The following is a 16,998-nucleotide window of genomic DNA, read 5'->3' as shown; positions in this document are numbered from 1 at the left end:
TCACTTAGACTATTAATTGTAAATATCGTGGTCTTTTAAACACTCGATTTTACGACTCAGTCAGACGATATTGCGAAGGCGCATTTCCAGTCTTAGAACAATTCGTAATGGCTTCCTCCTCCGCTATGAATACCGGGCCTAAAGGTGGCCAAGTGGACAAGAATACAAACCCACCGGATCATAGCCTAGAGGGCAACAACTGAAAAGCTCCCTGCAAAAAAATCGATCAGACCATAGCCTGTATGGGTGACCTTTTGTGGCGCATATGGGACATCCTAATTTCCCGCTCAAGTTAATCAGCAAATCTTATTATATTTCATGGTTATTCAAACAAAAACTTTCAGTTGTCACTTATCAACATTGCCCAAATCGATTTCTGATAAAACTGGGTCGAAAAAACATTGATCTCTCTCCAAAATCCTTGTATTTTTTTTGGACGTCGAATAAGTTTCAGCCATACATTTTCTCACAGCGACTTGCAATGTTTGCCATCTGGGCCCGGTTGTTCGAAAGCCGATTAAGTTAATCTAGGATTACCGTAAACTTTGGTTTCATTTTTTCAACTTTATGGTGAAAATTTCTTTTGCTTATTTTTGATCTTCAAGATTGACTTCCTCTAATGTTAAGTTTTGCCGAATATGAGCGTTGAACAGCATTTGGGAATAGAGAAATAAACTCCTTGGTTAATTTTTAATCTGGGGTTAGCGTTAATCGGCTTTTGAACAACCGGGCCCTGGCGACCCCAGAACCCTTTGCGCAAAAAGCGTGGATCGGACTACCGGGCAACTCGTTCATTGGGGCCGTCTCTTAAAGAAGACAGCCAAATGCTTATGGCTTGTACAAGTTTCGATAACTTGTTTAGAGGACAAGACAATGTCATGTACCAAAACTCGTATCAGCCGCAGGGCGAAGGAAATCTGGTAACGGCCGGCATCTATTCGCTGCTAATACCCACCAGGGAGGGAGAAATTCAACAGGACAGTTGCAATGCATGAATGATTTAGTCAACTTACACATTTTCTAAGTGATATTATAATAGCGTGCATTTCTGATGTGAGCTTTTGGGTGAACACTGATGACGAGTTCGAACTTTGCGATACCCTCGGATGCTACATAAAACAATCAGACAACCTCTTAGTTTTCTAGCGTTATGTTACCGCTGATAAATAGGCTTAGCAATTGGAGGAAAACATTGACAACTGCTCGGAAATTTGTTGCCTTACTTTGAGCAAGAAATACAATTGAGGATCATTAGTTCGCGAGACATTGTATGAATGACCCATTTTCCTCAGAAGATCAAAATGATGGTTTGTTCTTCAAACTCCTTGTAAAAAGTTGTTCTCTCATTTCATAATCTCAGTGGATTAACCTTTTCGCGATATAATGCCGAGCACTATTGCTCTAACGAGTTTGTGATCCCTGAAGGAGATGTACGACGATTAGCAGTTTAAGTGCAAAGGACGACAGTTATCCTTTAAAATTCTTCAGTTTTAACAACTACATACATTTCCGACAAAAGCCATTGCTCCTCGATATCAATTAGCCGCCGGGTCACTCAATTGTGACATTTTACTTGGGGAAGGTATGGGATTAAAACCAGAAACAATCATGAGGTTGGATAAACCCGTGAAGTTAACTCTTATTTCTCTAACAGATCATTCGTGAGGTGGATAGCTGTCTGAGTTCATCTTCTCCTGCAACATCACCGGTGGAAACCTTGTCGCATCTTCCCCAACCCAAGCTTCAAGAAATGACCATAGGAAAGAAAAACTGCCGCTTTCCAGAGACAGGAATAACGATGGGAACGTGTATTGTTGCACAGTCGGCGTCTTTTCCAGCTCTAAATCTAAGACACCAGTGGCCACAGGTAACTATGTTTGCAACAACGCCGTCTTCTGTCCACACGACATCAAACGATGATGCAGCATATGGATGTAATTTCAGTACACATGCACAAACAGTCCAACCTGTTTCCGATAACAAAGAACTGGAACTACATCATGCCTTTCTCTGTGATTTCCCTGGCTGTAAAAAGCGTTGTTACACCAAAAGCTATCATCTCGGAACTGACAGGCGGATTTATAGGGGTAAAAAACCTTTCCTGTGTCCTTGGGAAAACTGTGGGTGGTGTTTCCGACGTTCAGATGAACTCAAGCGCCACTATCGAAGACATACTGGAGAAAAGCCGTACGTATGTTCTCTTTGTGGAAGATCTTTTAGTCGTTCAGATCATCGATCTTCGCATATAAAAAAAATACATCCATTAATGTAGAGAACCCGTGTAGCGTTTGCAATTTCTCGTACCACACTTCAAAGACGCCTGACGGCGGTGTCGATATTTTTTTGCATCAACGTTAACTGACCTAAATCAATCCGCGCAAGTTCCTATTTTTTCAAATAACGTTAAGTACCTGCTGGCGGTGATATAACAAAGGTGTACTTTCATTTATATTTCGGACCAACTTTGTTAATTTTAAGAACGTGATAAGGGAGTTAAATTGTACATAGAATATGCACATATATATATCATATATGTAATATACGAGCGTTCTTTTAAAGAAGATAACATATTCATATCGACTTTTGCGTCCACGTTGGTTGGCATGCGAGGATCTTTGTCAATGATGTTAATTTGGCGTAATTATAAGGAGTTGGTTAAATAAAGTTGTCATTTATTTAAAGATATTACCTGTTTACATTCTCTTTTCTCCACAGTTGTTTTACCTTTCTGATGATATCCGTCTGCATGTCAGTTCAGTCGAGGAGATTTATTTTCAGAAACATCGACATTAATGAATGATTCTCTTGCTGAAAGGAAACTTTACAAACAATTATATGCTCATAATAATGAAAAATTGTTCTTTTTTCAAGCTGGCTCAACTCACAATGGAGACGAAATCAGTCAATAAGTCGGTCGTTGTGAGGTAATCTGTTTCACTCAGACATCGACTCCTCTGTCAGTTCCTAACATGCACAAAAGATCAGAAATGCATGAGGTCTTCCTTTTTCTCTGTTCCATTACTTTCTTTGAGAGTTCAACAGCTTATGACAAAGAGACTACTTCAGTCTTCATGATGTAACATCGTTTGAAAAGCAAAATAGATATCAAAACGTATTTTCTTTGAACAAGCCTTTATTTTTATCACCTTGATATGACCTTGAAATGTGCGGTTTCAGAGAGAAGCATGGCGAGGAGTGATTTTTCTTCGCATTCCTCTTTTGTTTTCGTTTTTTGTTTTTCCCATGTATCGTGGACATATTTGGAAAAACTCTTGGAGCCGTTTAGAAAGCCATTTGTGCATGATTGAAAGACTCTGACAAACGATATAGTAACTGATCGAACTGACAAGGTTTGATGACAAAAATCAACTTCTGGTTAAAGATTATATACAAACACTCACTCGTATAAGAAGGTTTAAATTATTTATTACTGATAACAGCTCCTAGACTGTTGTTATTGGGCTTACTATTGACTCGAAAGGCTTCACAAAAACACAACCGCAAATTTCTGCCGGGATTCAGTGTTTTTTATGCCGAATTAGCTAACGTTTTTTGAATCCCGGAGCACGTGCTCTAGCATAATACACTGAATTCGTCTCAAGAGCAACAAGCACGTCAGCGGTGAGCTTTAGGGAAATTTGTGAGACTTGCAAACATGTTTCTTTAAAGCAGCATTATTTGCTGATTTTATACACTATTTTTTCATGTTGTACCCTTGCTCCAAGAACTAATTATTCATATTCACTATGCATAGTTCTAACGGTGTAGCGCGTTAACTTTGTGTTCGCGTCGAGACAGAGCTCAAGACATGGCAAATGTTACATACGAAAATGTACTAGAGCTGTTCACTTTCATGAAAACACGTGGGATGTCAGTTACAAAAGTTGTTCCTGGTTGAATGTTGAAGCAAGGAACTACGTGTTTGACAGTATTGGCCACAGTGAAAAAGCGTGCATTTCCAAGGGGTTAATGCACGAGGTTTGGAACAAATCGATCTTTATGAAATGTCCCAGATATATTGAAACTGATTGTGAAAGCCGTTGTGCAGTTACACCTTGATTCTTAATTTCATTTAATATTATACATTTGGAACAGTTGTTGTAATAAGCAGACAAGGAATTCAGCGTTTATCGAAGACGAAAAGTTTGTTTACATACGTGATTCTTGACTGGCAGCCAGTTCTTCATGCAGGGGATAAGATGGCAGCGACGACTGTTAGTTCATATTTAAACTAATCTTTTATCATTCGTATCCAACGTGTCAGTCAGTATGAGCGATCCACGGTAAAAGTGTTTTTTTTCCCTTTTAATGTGTCATAAGTTTCAAGATATGGCTGCACGCGATTTACGGTGTAGCGCGTTTGCGTTCGCATCGAGACAGAGCTAAATTGCTCAAGACATGGCAAATGTTACATACGAAAATGTACTAGAGCTGTTCACTTTCCTGAAAACACGTGGGATGTCAGTTACAAAAGTTGTTCCTGGTTGAATGTTGAAGCAAGGAACTACGTGTTTGACAGTATTGGCCACAGTGAAAAAGCGTGCATTTCCAAGGGGTTAATGCACGAGGTTTGGCACAAATCGATCTTTATGAAATGTCCCAGATATATTGAAACTGATTGTGAAAGCCGTTGTGCAGTTACACCTTGATTCTTAATTTCATTTAATATTATACATTTGGAACAGTTGTTGTAATAAGCAGACAAGGAATTCAGCATTTATCAAAGACGAAAAGTTTGTTTACATACGTGATTCTTGACTGGCAGCCAGTTCTTCATGCAGGGGATAAGATGGCAGCGACGACTGTTAGTTCATATTTAAACTAATCTTTTATCATTCGTATCCAACGTGTCAGTCAGTATGAGCGATCCACGGTAAAAAGTGTTTTTTTTTCCCTTTTAATGTGTCATAAGTTTCAAGATATGGCTGCACGCGATTTACGTCCATTAAGGTTTCATTGGTTACGGAGTTCTGATAAATGCGCGTGGGCTCCGTGGCTAACCAAAGGTGCCATGTGATGGTTGTACAATATGAAGAAAAATGATACAATAAATTGCCTACGAGAACGCTCACATGCTTTGGAAACCAACCCATACATTTAGCCGGAATAGTAGAGAAAGAACTGCTGCTGGTTATCGTATAGCATACCTTGTATTCATCATTGATCAACAGATGAGCTTCAGAGCGATGATGCGAAGGCACGTAGCGTAAAATATTTCGCCTGTTATGGAGGTGGCTGAGCATTTGAACATTCACACCAAATAGTAACCGGTAGAGAATTTGTTGCCCACACTAAAAATTGTAAAGGAGCTTTAACGCCTATTTTCGTTTCCTCTTCGTCATTTCCTTTTGAATATATTACTGAATACATAAACAGCCATCAACGATCACGTTTTAAATTTTTACAGCAAGCACTGAAAAAAAAAAAAGATCTGCATATCATATAACTGTACGTGTAAGCCAATCGTGATGATATTAATCTACCGCAAAGCAAAGTTGTATAGCATTTTAGACTCGAAAAACGGAGTTAGAATTTTCGGTTCAAAAAATCTCTGTTTTGGGATTTAGGAGTTGTATTGGATTAAAAAGGGAGTTCCTTCAACTGTACTCCATCAAAGATAAACGTTATTTTAACTCCATAATAATAATAATAATTATAATAATAATAATAATAATAATAATAATAATAATAATAATAATAACAATGATAATAATAATAATAATAATAATAATAATAATAATAATAACATACACTTATAAAGCGCCTTAACAAAAGCTCTAAGGTACTTTACGATCAATACAAAGTAGAAACTTAAAAATAAAATTCAATGCACAGTAGAATCTGGCAAAAGCTAAGATTCAATCAGAACAAAAGTGTTTTTTAAAAAGATTTGTTTTAAGACTGTTTTTAAAAGCATAAACACTTGTGGCTTGCTTGAAGTGCTCTGGAAGGCTATTCCATAGCTTCCGGGCACAAACTGAAAAGGCTCGATCGCGATATGACTTTAAATTAGACGGCGGAATCACTAAGTGGTTTAAACTTGATCAGCGCAATGATCTTCCAGGTGTATACCGGTTAAGTAGCTCACAAACATAATAAGGGGCTAAATTGTTTATGGCCGTAAACACGAGGAATAAAGTTTTAAAAATGATTCGTTGCTTAATTGGGAGCGAAGGAAAGTCTTTCAGCAAGGGTGTGATGTGGTCCAACTTGCGACCACATAGCACAAAATAAGAGTTAAAGTCACTCTGGTATTAGATTCAAAGTACCGGTAACTCTGGCGCATTTATTCCATTCATTTTTGGAAATCAAAAGAACACCATGCACAATGATTATAACATCTTTAATTGAATCAAATTTAGTTTGCTTATGCAAAAACCAGTTTTGATTTTTAAAAGTGACATTAATGTAAAAATAATACTTTTTAAACAATGATTCTTGTAAACTATTTTGATATTTTACAAAGACAAAACCATGTCATTCTTACATCTCACTACCTCCTGTCACAAGCATAATAAATTAGTGAGGTGGGCAATTTATCATAGAACCTTAGACAGAAAATGCTTTGTTGCAGATTTTATTTTTGGCCTTTAGAAGAGTCAATGTAATAGATCAATGACATTAACGAAAAATTATTACTCTTTCAATTTTTTGGGAAAAACAATGGTCAGTAATGGAGCCATGAAAGGCAATCTTCCCAACGATGAAAGTCACAACCTTATGGGTCCAAATTTGAAGGGAATTGACAGTGAAGATTTTATCGGGAATGGGAACAACGTATTATATTCAATACGGGAAAAAACACTTCTAAATATTTTGCCTTAAAGGGGCACTGTTACTGTATGTTGGACATGCATCAGCATTTGGATTCAAAAATTAAAATCATTAGGCTAATGTTTTTAAGTTGGGAGCGCTGGATTGAAAATCTTGAAAAATTCAAAATGACAGTGGCAATGGTTCTTGTAAAAATGAAGAATCTCTGGGCAAGATAAATATTCGATTCCCCTAAAAGAGAAAAAGAAAGAGCCATCAAAGTTTTATAAGACAACACATGTCAGTGCTCCTGTAAAGAAACACAAGAATTAGGAGAGGGCAGAGATAAAATTGTTCACTGCGACTCTGGTACGCTGTGGCTTCACAACACAAAGATACTGTACTTTGCCCCACTTAGTGGGATACCTAATATTATAAACATAATGACGGGAGGAGCCTAAGTTCATTAACCATGTTGCTTGTCCCCAGACAAATAACTTCATCCAATGCACAGTGGGTCCAGGCACCAAACGTCACAAGTGCCAACATTCCTTGGAGAGTTTGTCTTTCTTATCTCTGTGTCAATGGAATCTTCATCCTACTAAAAGAATGTCAACACCTGACTGTCTAGATAACCAGTTTAGGCTAATTCTCTTTTTAAGCAAAGAATTGTAGTAACCAAGATATGAAATTTATAACTTTTCATTGTGGTATTCCCCACTGTCACATAGTCTATATACCAGGCAGCCATTATAAGGAGTCATCAGACAACAGTCCACTCGTGGTGCTATGTTTAAGCCAGTAATAATGGCTGTGAGGGAGACTACACTGTCAGTCACGAATAGGCGGAATCAGGATTCATACAGAAAATTGTAACCATTTTTCACGGACTTTTTTTAAGGACCAAATTTCACTTTTAAACTATATATGGACTGATATGGCACAGAATTTTGAAGATACTCTTTCCAACGACTGTCTAACAAGGAAAAAACCCACACAAGTAACAACAAGAAAACTCTTGTAACTTTTATGTGGCACGTTGGTGGGGTGCTGAAGTCCGTTCAAAAGGTTTGATTCCGGCTCTTCCACCACAATCAAGGTGCATGGAAATTATTGAAGGACTTCTCAAGGAAAAAATGAGTTTAAGGATTTCGCTGTTGTTGCAAACTGATGATGAATTCTACCTCGTCATCAGTCCGAGTCACTACGGGTTACAAGAGAAGCATGCGCATGCTTATCAGGTCAGTGCATGACGTTCGATTGTGTTAACCATGAAATGCTATCCAATAAGCTTAAGCGATCATCATTAGATCCCCACATTATTAATTGGTACCTTAGCTTTTTTGATAATCGTCAACAACGAGTTGTTTACAATAGCTTTGAGGGTCAGTGGAAAAAGATTAATAGAGGGACAACACAAGGAAGTGTTAGTGGCCCATATTTATTTAACATCTTTATAAACGATTTAGAGCTTGTATTAGGTAACCAACCTGCTCTTTTCAAATATGCCGATGATTCCAGCATTATTGTTCCTATCTGGAGTAACGGCTTATGCCGCACAGATCTAGTGGACGAGTTTTTAACATGGACAAATAATAACAAAATGGTATGTAATCCCGTAAAGTGTAGGGAGCTGGTCTTTCGCAAGAGTAATTGCAATGACAATATCGCCCAAATTCACAACATTCATTCAACAACTTTCACGTTAAATCGAAACTATTGAAGTCCAATGAGTGCCTTTTTATTCTAAGATCGCTAAGAAAAGAAGGGATGTGTCAGGAAGGGGTGGACCGGTTTTTTTAACACAGTACGGTTTTACCGAATTTCACGTATGGCCTGTCTGTATATGGGGCGTCTGACTCTGATCTCACTGATTTACAATCATTTTTAGACAGAAGTTTTAAAAGAAAATATAAATCGGTTAAAATAGACATTCTTAGTATTTTAGAAGAATCGGACTTGAATTTATATAAGTCACGCTCTATTAGTCCTTGTCCTATTTTCTGCATATTACCAAAAGAAAAGGAAACAAATTATAACTTAGGGAAAACATCTGTAAAGCACCCATTAGTTAATACTGAAAGGTTGAAAAACTCGTATGTAAATAGACTAATTTTTAAATATAGTATTTAGGTTGCTAGATTATTGATGTTATTGTTATTAATATAGCTATAGCTGTAATTTCTTAAATTTGTAACTCGAGATATGTTCTTTTATCACGAGATAATAAAGATTATTATTTATTTATTTAACCAGTGCCTACAGGGCAACAACTGAAAAGCTCGCTGCAAAAAATCGATCAGACCAAGGCCTGTATGGGTGACCTTTTATGGCGCATATGGGACATCCTAATTTCCCGCTCAAGTTAATCAGCAAATTTTATTATATTTCACGGTTATTCAAACAAAAACTTTCAGTTGTCACTTATCAACATTGCCCAAATCGATTTCTGATAAAACTGGGTCGAAAAAAACGTTGATCTCTCTCTAAAGTCCTTGTGTTTTTTTTTTTGGACGTCGAATAAGTTTCCGCCGTACATTTTCTCACAGTGACTTGCAATGTTTGCCCTCTGGCGACCCCTAGAACCCTTTGCGTATAAAGCGTGGATCCGACTACCGGGCAACTCGTTCATTGGGGCCGCCTCTTAAAGAAGACAGCCAAATTCTTATGGCTTGTACAAGTTTCGATAACTTGTTTAGAGGACAAGACGGTGTCATGTACCAAAACTCGTGTCAGAGCGAAGGAAATCTGATAACGGCCGGCATCTATTCGCTGCTAATACCCACCAGGGAGGAAGAAATTCAACAGGTCAGTTGCAATGCATAAATGATTTAGTCTACTTACACATTTTCTAAGTGATATTATAATAGCGTGAATTTCTGATGTGAGCTTTTGAGTGGACACTAATGACGAGTTCGAGCTTTGCGATAACCTCGGATAGTACATAAAACAATCAGACAACCTTTTAGTTTTCTAGCGTTATGTTACCGCTGATAAATAGCAAGTGGAGGAAAACATTGACAACTGCTCGGAAATTTGTTAACTTACTTTGAGCAAGAACTACAATTGAGGATCATTAGTTCGAGAGACATTGTACGAATGGCTGATTTTCCTCAGAAGATCAAAATGATGGTTTGTTCTTCAAACTCCTTGTAAAAAGTTGTTCTCTCATTTCATCAGTATCTCAGTGAATTAACCTTTTCGCGATATAATGCCGAGCACTATTGCTCTATCGAGTTTGTGATCCCTGAAGGAGATGTACGACGATTAGCAGTTTAACTGCAAAGGACGACAGGAAATCTTTAAAGTTTCTCGGTTTTAACAACTACATACATTTCCGACAAAAGCCATTGCTCCTCGATATCAATCAGCCGGTTACTCAGTTGTGGCATTTTACTTGGCGAAGGTATGGGATTAAAACCAGAAAGCCCGTCAAAGTAACAGGGGCACCCAACGAGAATATAGTTCAAAACCACTCAAACATAGCTTTGTTAAACGTATTTTAGTATTTAATCGGTATATACAGGCATATTTTTATCCCCCAAAAATTTTTCATCTGTTCGGATTTCCTAGCTGAAAGTCTAGAGATCCGAAAATTATAGGGATCAAAATTTACTTTTTCGAATTCAGCAAGAAAAAAGGCTCCCGAAAATTCTAGGTGACCTTTTTAAGGTAAAAATCCGTTAAAAATGGGCAATTATACCATTTTTCAGATGTTCGAAAATCCTTGGAGAGGGAAGAAAGCAAGAAATTTTGCAACAAATGATCCGAAAATTCTAGATCTCAAATCGTCTTCCGAACACATATTTTCCGAAAATTGACGTTGGGTGCCCCTGAGGTAACTCTTATTTCTCTAACAGATCATTCGTGAGATGGATAGCTGTCTGAGTTCATCTTCTCCTGCAACGTCACCGGTGGAAACCTCGTCGCATCTTCCCCAAAACAAACTTCTAGACATGACCATAGGAAAGAAAAACTACCGCTTTCCAGAGACAGGAACAACGATGGGAACAGGTACTGTTGCACAGTCGGCGTCTTTTCCAGCTCTAAATTTAAGACACCAGTTGCCACAGGTAACTATGCTTGCAACAACGCCGTCTTCTGTCCACACGACATCAAACGATGATGCAGCATATGGATGTAATTTCAGTACACATGCACAAACAGTCCAACCTGTTTCCGATAACAAAGAACTGGAACTACATCATGCCTTTCTCTGTGATTTCCCTGGCTGTAAAAAGCGTTGTTACACCAAAAGCTATCATCTCGGAACTGACAGGCGGATTTATAGGGGTAAAAAACCTTTCCTGTGTCCTTGGGAAAACTGTGGGTGGTGTTTCCGACGTTCAGATGAACTCAAGCGCCACTATCGAAGACATACTGGAGAAAAGCCGTACGTATGTCCTCTTTGTGGAAGATCTTTTAGTCGTTCAGATCACCGATCTTCGCATATCAAAAAAATACACCCAGCAATGTAGAGAACCCGTGTAGCGTTTGCAATATCTAGTAACACTCGTAGTGGTCTGATACATTTGTCCGGCGGAGTCGACATTTTTGTGCAGCAATACCTAAATCAATCCGTGAGTACGTTCCTATTTTTCCAAATAACATCAAGTACTTGGTAGACGTGATATAACAAATTTGTACTTTTATTTATATTTCGCACCAACTTCTTTAATTTTAACAACCTGATAAGTGAGTTTAACTGTACATACCATATGCATCTATATCAGTGGTATATATAATACACGAGCGTTCTTTAAAGAAGAAAACATATTCATGTCGATTTTTGCGTCCACGTTGGTTGGCATGCAAGGATCTCTTTGTCAATGACGCTAATTTGGCGTGAGGAGCCGGTTAAATAAAGTTATCATTCCTTTAATGATATTACCTGTTTACATTCTCTATTCTCTACAGTTATTTTACCTTTGTTTAATCCAGGAGATTTATTTTCAGACACACCGACCTTAATGAATGATTCTCTTGCTGAAAGGAAACTTGACAAACAATTATATGCTCACAATAATGAATAATTATTCTTTTTTCGAGCTGGCTTAACTCACTATGGGGACGATATAAGTCAATAAGCAATAAGTCGGTCGTTTTCAGGTAGTCTGTTTCACTTAGAGATCGACTCCTTTGTCAGTTCCTAACAAAAAAGATCAGAAATGCACGAGTTCTTTCTTTTTCTCTGCTTCATTACTTTCTTTGAGAGTTCAGCAGCTTATGACAAAGAGACTACTTCAGTCCTCATGATGTAAGATCTTTTGAAAAGTAAAATAGATATCAAAACGTATTTTGATTTTGGTATCCGCCTTTATTTTTATCACCTTGAAATGACCTTGAAATGTACGATTTCAGAGAGTAGCATGGCGAGAGGTGATTTTTCTTCGAATTCCTCTTTTGTTTTTGTTTTTTTGTTTTTCCCATGTATCGTGGACATGTTTGGAAAAACTATTGGAGCCGTTTAGAAAGCAAAGACTCTGACAAACGATATAGTAACTGACAAGGTTTGATGACACAAATCAACTTCTTGTTAAAGATCATATATAAACACGAACTCGTACAAGAAGGTTTAAATTATTTAGTACTGATAAAAGCTCCTAGACTGGTGTTATTGGGCTTCCTATATTCGAAAGGCTTGACCAAAACACAACAGCAAATTTCTGACGGGATTCAGTGTTTGTTATGCCGAATCAGCTGAAGCTTTTTGAATCCCGGAGCACCGTCGTGCTCTAGCAGAATACACTGAATTCGACTCAAAAGCAACGATTACTTTGGGGAAAAAAGACATCAGCGGTGAGCTTAAGGGAAATTTGTGAGACTTGCAAACATATTTCTGAAAAGCAGCATTATTTTCTGAATTTGTACACTATTTTTGTTTCATGTTGTACCCTTGCTCCAAGGCCTTTGTTCATATTCACTATGCATAGTCCGAACGGTGTTGCACACAGTACATAGCGCGTTTGCGTTCGCGTCGAGACAGAGCTAAATTGCTCAAGACATGCCAAATGTTACATAAGAAAACAAACTAGAGCTGTTCACTTTTATGAAAACGCGTGGGATTTCAGTTACAAAAGTTGTTCCTGGTTGAATGTTGAAGGAAGGAACTACGTGTTTGACAGTATTAGCCACAGTGAAAAGGTATGCATTTCCAAGGGGTTAATGCACGAGGTTTGGCATAAATCGATCTTTATGAAATGTCCCAGATATATTGAAACTGATTGTGAAAGCCGTTGTGCAGTTACACCTTGATTCTTAATTTCATTTAATATTATACATTTGGAACAGTTGTTGTAATATGCAGACAAGGAATTCAGCGGTTTATCAAAGACGAGAAGTTTGTTTACATACTTGATTCTTGACTGGCAGCCAGTTCTTCATGCAGGGGATAAGATGGCAGCGACGACTGTTAGTTCATATTTAAATTAATCTTTTATCATTCGTATCCAACGTGTCAGTCAGTATGAGCGATCCACGGTAAAAGTGCTTTTGTTTCCTTTCAATAAAGATACGGCTTCACGGGATTCAAGTCCATTAATGTTTCATTGGTTGTGGAGTGCTGGTAAATGCGCGTGGGCTCCGTGGCTAACCAAAGGTGCCATTTGACGATTGTACAATATGAAGAAAAATGGTACAATAAATTGTCCACGAGAACGCTGAGCCTCTCATTATTTACAAACCAACCCATACATTTAGCAGGAATAGTAGGGTAAGAACCGCTGCAGGTTATCGTATAGCATACCTTGTATTCATCACTGATCAACAGATGAGCTTTAAACCGATGATGCTAAGGCACTTAGCGTAAAATATTTCGCCCGTTATGGAGGTGGCTGAACTTTTGAACATTCTAAACAAATAGTAACCGGTAGAGAATTTTGTTGCCCATACTAAAAATTGTTAAGGAGCTTTAACGCCTATTTTCGTTTCCTCTACGTCATTTCCTTTTGAATCATGACTAAACACATTAACAGCCCTCACCGATCACGTTTTAAATTTGTAAATCAAGCCACAGGCAGCCCAAGCTCAAAATGTTAGGAGTTCAGTGTAACGTGACATATGCTATATTACATAACTACGCGAAACGTGACTCTCGCCTTACAGCATATGGAGGTATTGTGTTACAACGGTTTGAATTTGGAAAGGTTTGTATGGGAAGGCAACGGCTATGCTGGAAAAGTCAATTATTCTTATATTTTGTGAATAAAATCTATTTACCCTGTTGCCGTGTTGTATTCTTTGTTGTTTGCCAGCTTCGCAGGCCGATCTAATGATTTCGGCGAAAAAAAGCAGTGGAAACCCACAAAACGATAAGTCGCCGAAATCGCGTTAGATCGGCCTGCGAAGCTGGCAAACAACAAAGAATACAACACGGCAACAGGGTAAGTAGATTTTATTCACTATAAGAATAATTGACTTTTCCAGCAATGCCGTTGCCTTCCCACACAAACCTTTACAAATTCAAACCGTTGTAACACAATACCTCCATATGCTGTAAGGCGGGAGTCACGTTTCGCGTAGTTATGTAATATAGCATATGTCACGTTACACTGAACTCCTAACATTTTGAGCTTGGGCTGCCTGTGATCAAGCACTGAAAAAAATGATGTGTATGTAGTTTGTAGGTAACGATATATCATATAATTGACTAGCTGACAAAGAAGACGTGTAAGCCAGTCGTGATGATATTAATCTACCGCAAAGCAAAGTCGTACAGCACAGTAATTTTCAGATTTTTAACTCGAAAAACGGAGTTAAATTTTCGGTTTAAAATAACTCTGTTTTGAGAGTTATTTTAACTCTTTAAATGAGACTCCAATTTAGGACTTGTAATAGATTCAAAAAGGAGTTCCTGTAACGCTACCCCATCAAAGATAAGAGTTATTTTAACTAGCTCCATCATCATCATCATCATCATCATCATTATCATAATAATAATAATAATAATAATAATACACTTATATATATAGCGCCTTAACAAAAGCTCTAAGGTACTTTACAATCAATACAAAGTAGAAACTTAAAAATAAAATTCAAGGCACAGTAGAATCAGGTAAAGGCAAAGAGTCAATCAAAACAAAAATGTCTTTGAACAAAATATGTTTTAAGACTGTTTTCAAAAGCATAAACACTTTTGGCTTGCTTGATTTGCTCTGGAAGGCTATTCCATAGCTTCGGGGCGAAAACTGACAAGGCGCGATCGCGATATGACTTTAACTTAGACGGCGGAATCACTAAGAGGTTTAAACTTGATCAGCGTAATGATCTTCCAGTTGTATACCGGTGAAGTAGCTCACAAACATAATAAGGGGCTAAATTGTTTATGGCTTTAAACATGAGGAATAAAGTTTTAAAAATGATTCGTTGCTTCATTGGGAGCCAATGAAGGTCTTTCAAGAAGGGTGTGATGTAAATCGAACTTACGGCCACATAACACAAAATAAGAGCTAGTTAAAGTCACTCTGGTATTAGATTCAAAGTACCGGTAACTCTGGCGCATTCACTCCATTTATCTTTGGAAATCAAAAGAACACCATGCACAATGATTATAACATCTTTAATTGAATGAAATTTATTTTGCTTATACAAAAACCAGTTTTGATTTTTAAAAGTGACATTAATGTAAAAATAATGCTTTTTAAACAATGATTCTTGTAAACTATTTTGATATTTTACAAAGACAAAAACATGTCACTCTTACATCTCACTACCTTCTGTCACAAGCATAATAAACTAGTGAGGTGGGTACTTTATCAAAGAACCTTAGACAGAAAATGATTTAGAAAAGTCAATGTAATAGATCCTTGACATTAACCAAAAATTATTACTGTTTCAACCTTTTGGGGAAAGTAATGGTCAGTGGTGGAGCCGTGAAAGGCAATCTTCCCAGTGATGAAACTCACAACCTTATGGGTCCAAATTTGAAGGGCATTGAGAATATACCAAATTCAATTAATTAAAAAAATCAATCAATAAATAATAAATAATCTCACTCTTTAAAAGTATCTGGCTTTCCATTTAATGTTCAGAAGGTTTTATCAGGAATGGAAACAACTTATTATATTCAACACAGTATTTTGCTTTAAAGGGGCACTGTTACTGCATGTTGGACATGCATCAGCTTTTGGACTCAAAAATTGAAAACATTGGGCTAATGTTTTCAGGTTGCGAGGGCTGGATTGAAATCTTGAAAAATTCAAAATGACAGTGGCAATTGTTCTTGTGTAAAATGAAGAATCTCTGAGCAAGATAAATAGTCGATTCCTCTAAAAGAGAAAAAGAAAAGGGCCATCAAAAGTTTGTAAGTCAACCCATGTCAGTGCCCTTTTAAAGAGACACAAGAATTAGGAGAGGGCAGAGATAAAATTGTTCACTGCCACTCTCTTCCTTGCTTTTTGCTACTGTGCGGCTTCACAAAACAAAACTACTTTACATTGCCACACTTAGTGGGATACAAAATATTATAAACATAATGACAGGTCACAAGGAGCCTAAGTTCATTAACCATGTTGCTTGTCCCCAGACAAATAACTTCATCCAATGCACAGTGGGTCCAGGCACCAAAAATCATCAATGTAAGCAATCCTTGGAGTTTTGTTTTTCTTATCTCTGTGTCAATGGGGTCTTTATCTTACTAAAAGATTGTCAGCACCTGAGATTCTAGAGAAACCGATTTAAGCTAATTCTTTTTTTTAAGCAAAGCATTGTAGTAACCAATTAAGATATGAAATTTATTACTTTTCATTGTTCCCCACTGTCACATAGTCTACCAGGCAGCTATTATAAGCAGTCATCAGATAACAGTCTACTCGTGGTGCTGTATTTAAGCCACTGATAATGGCTGTGTGGGAGACTACACTGTCAGTCACGAGTAGATGGAATCAGGATTCATACAGAAAATTGTAACCATTTTTCAAGGACTTTTTTTATTTAAGGATCAAATTTCGTTCTTAAGTTATGTTCTGATGTGGTATCTTTCCAAATCTTGCCTAACAAGGAAGAAACCCACCAAAGTAAAAACAAGAAAACTCTTGTAACTTTCATGTGGCAACTTGGTGGGTGCTAACGTCCGTGCAAAAGGTTTGATTCCTCTTCCACCACATTCAAGCTGCATGGAAATTATTGAAGGACTTCTCAGTTAAGGAAAAATTGAGTTTAAGGATTTGGCTGTTGTTGCAAACTGATGATGAATTCTACCTCGTCATCAGTCCGAATCACTACGGGTTACATGAGAAGCATGTGCAT

The 16,998-nt window shown here is 37.5% G+C and overlaps 2 protein-coding genes across 2 annotated transcripts; both read left to right on the top strand.

Moving 5' to 3' along the window:
* Nucleotides 1-742: 742 nt before the first annotated feature.
* LOC138060436 (Krueppel-like factor 5) lies at nucleotides 743-3,415 on the top strand. Its single transcript, XM_068906202.1, has 2 exons — nucleotides 743-989; nucleotides 1,667-3,415. Exons 1-2 carry the CDS (start codon nucleotides 825-827, stop codon nucleotides 2,270-2,272), a joined length of 771 nt encoding a protein of 256 aa, XP_068762303.1. The 5' UTR covers nucleotides 743-824; the 3' UTR covers nucleotides 2,273-3,415.
* Nucleotides 3,416-9,390: 5,975 nt separating this feature from the next.
* On the top strand, nucleotides 9,391-13,114 carry LOC138059759 (Krueppel-like factor 5). Its single transcript, XM_068905367.1, has 2 exons — nucleotides 9,391-9,561; nucleotides 10,614-13,114. Exons 1-2 carry the CDS (start codon nucleotides 9,421-9,423, stop codon nucleotides 11,229-11,231), a joined length of 759 nt encoding a protein of 252 aa, XP_068761468.1. The 5' UTR covers nucleotides 9,391-9,420; the 3' UTR covers nucleotides 11,232-13,114.
* Nucleotides 13,115-16,998: the final 3,884 nt, after the last annotated feature.

This window comes from Montipora capricornis, chromosome 8, assembly GCF_036669925.1.
Source record: "Montipora capricornis isolate CH-2021 chromosome 8, ASM3666992v2, whole genome shotgun sequence".
NCBI lineage: Eukaryota > Metazoa > Cnidaria > Anthozoa > Scleractinia > Acroporidae > Montipora > Montipora capricornis.
This window is presented reverse-complemented; position numbering and strand designations above follow the sequence as displayed.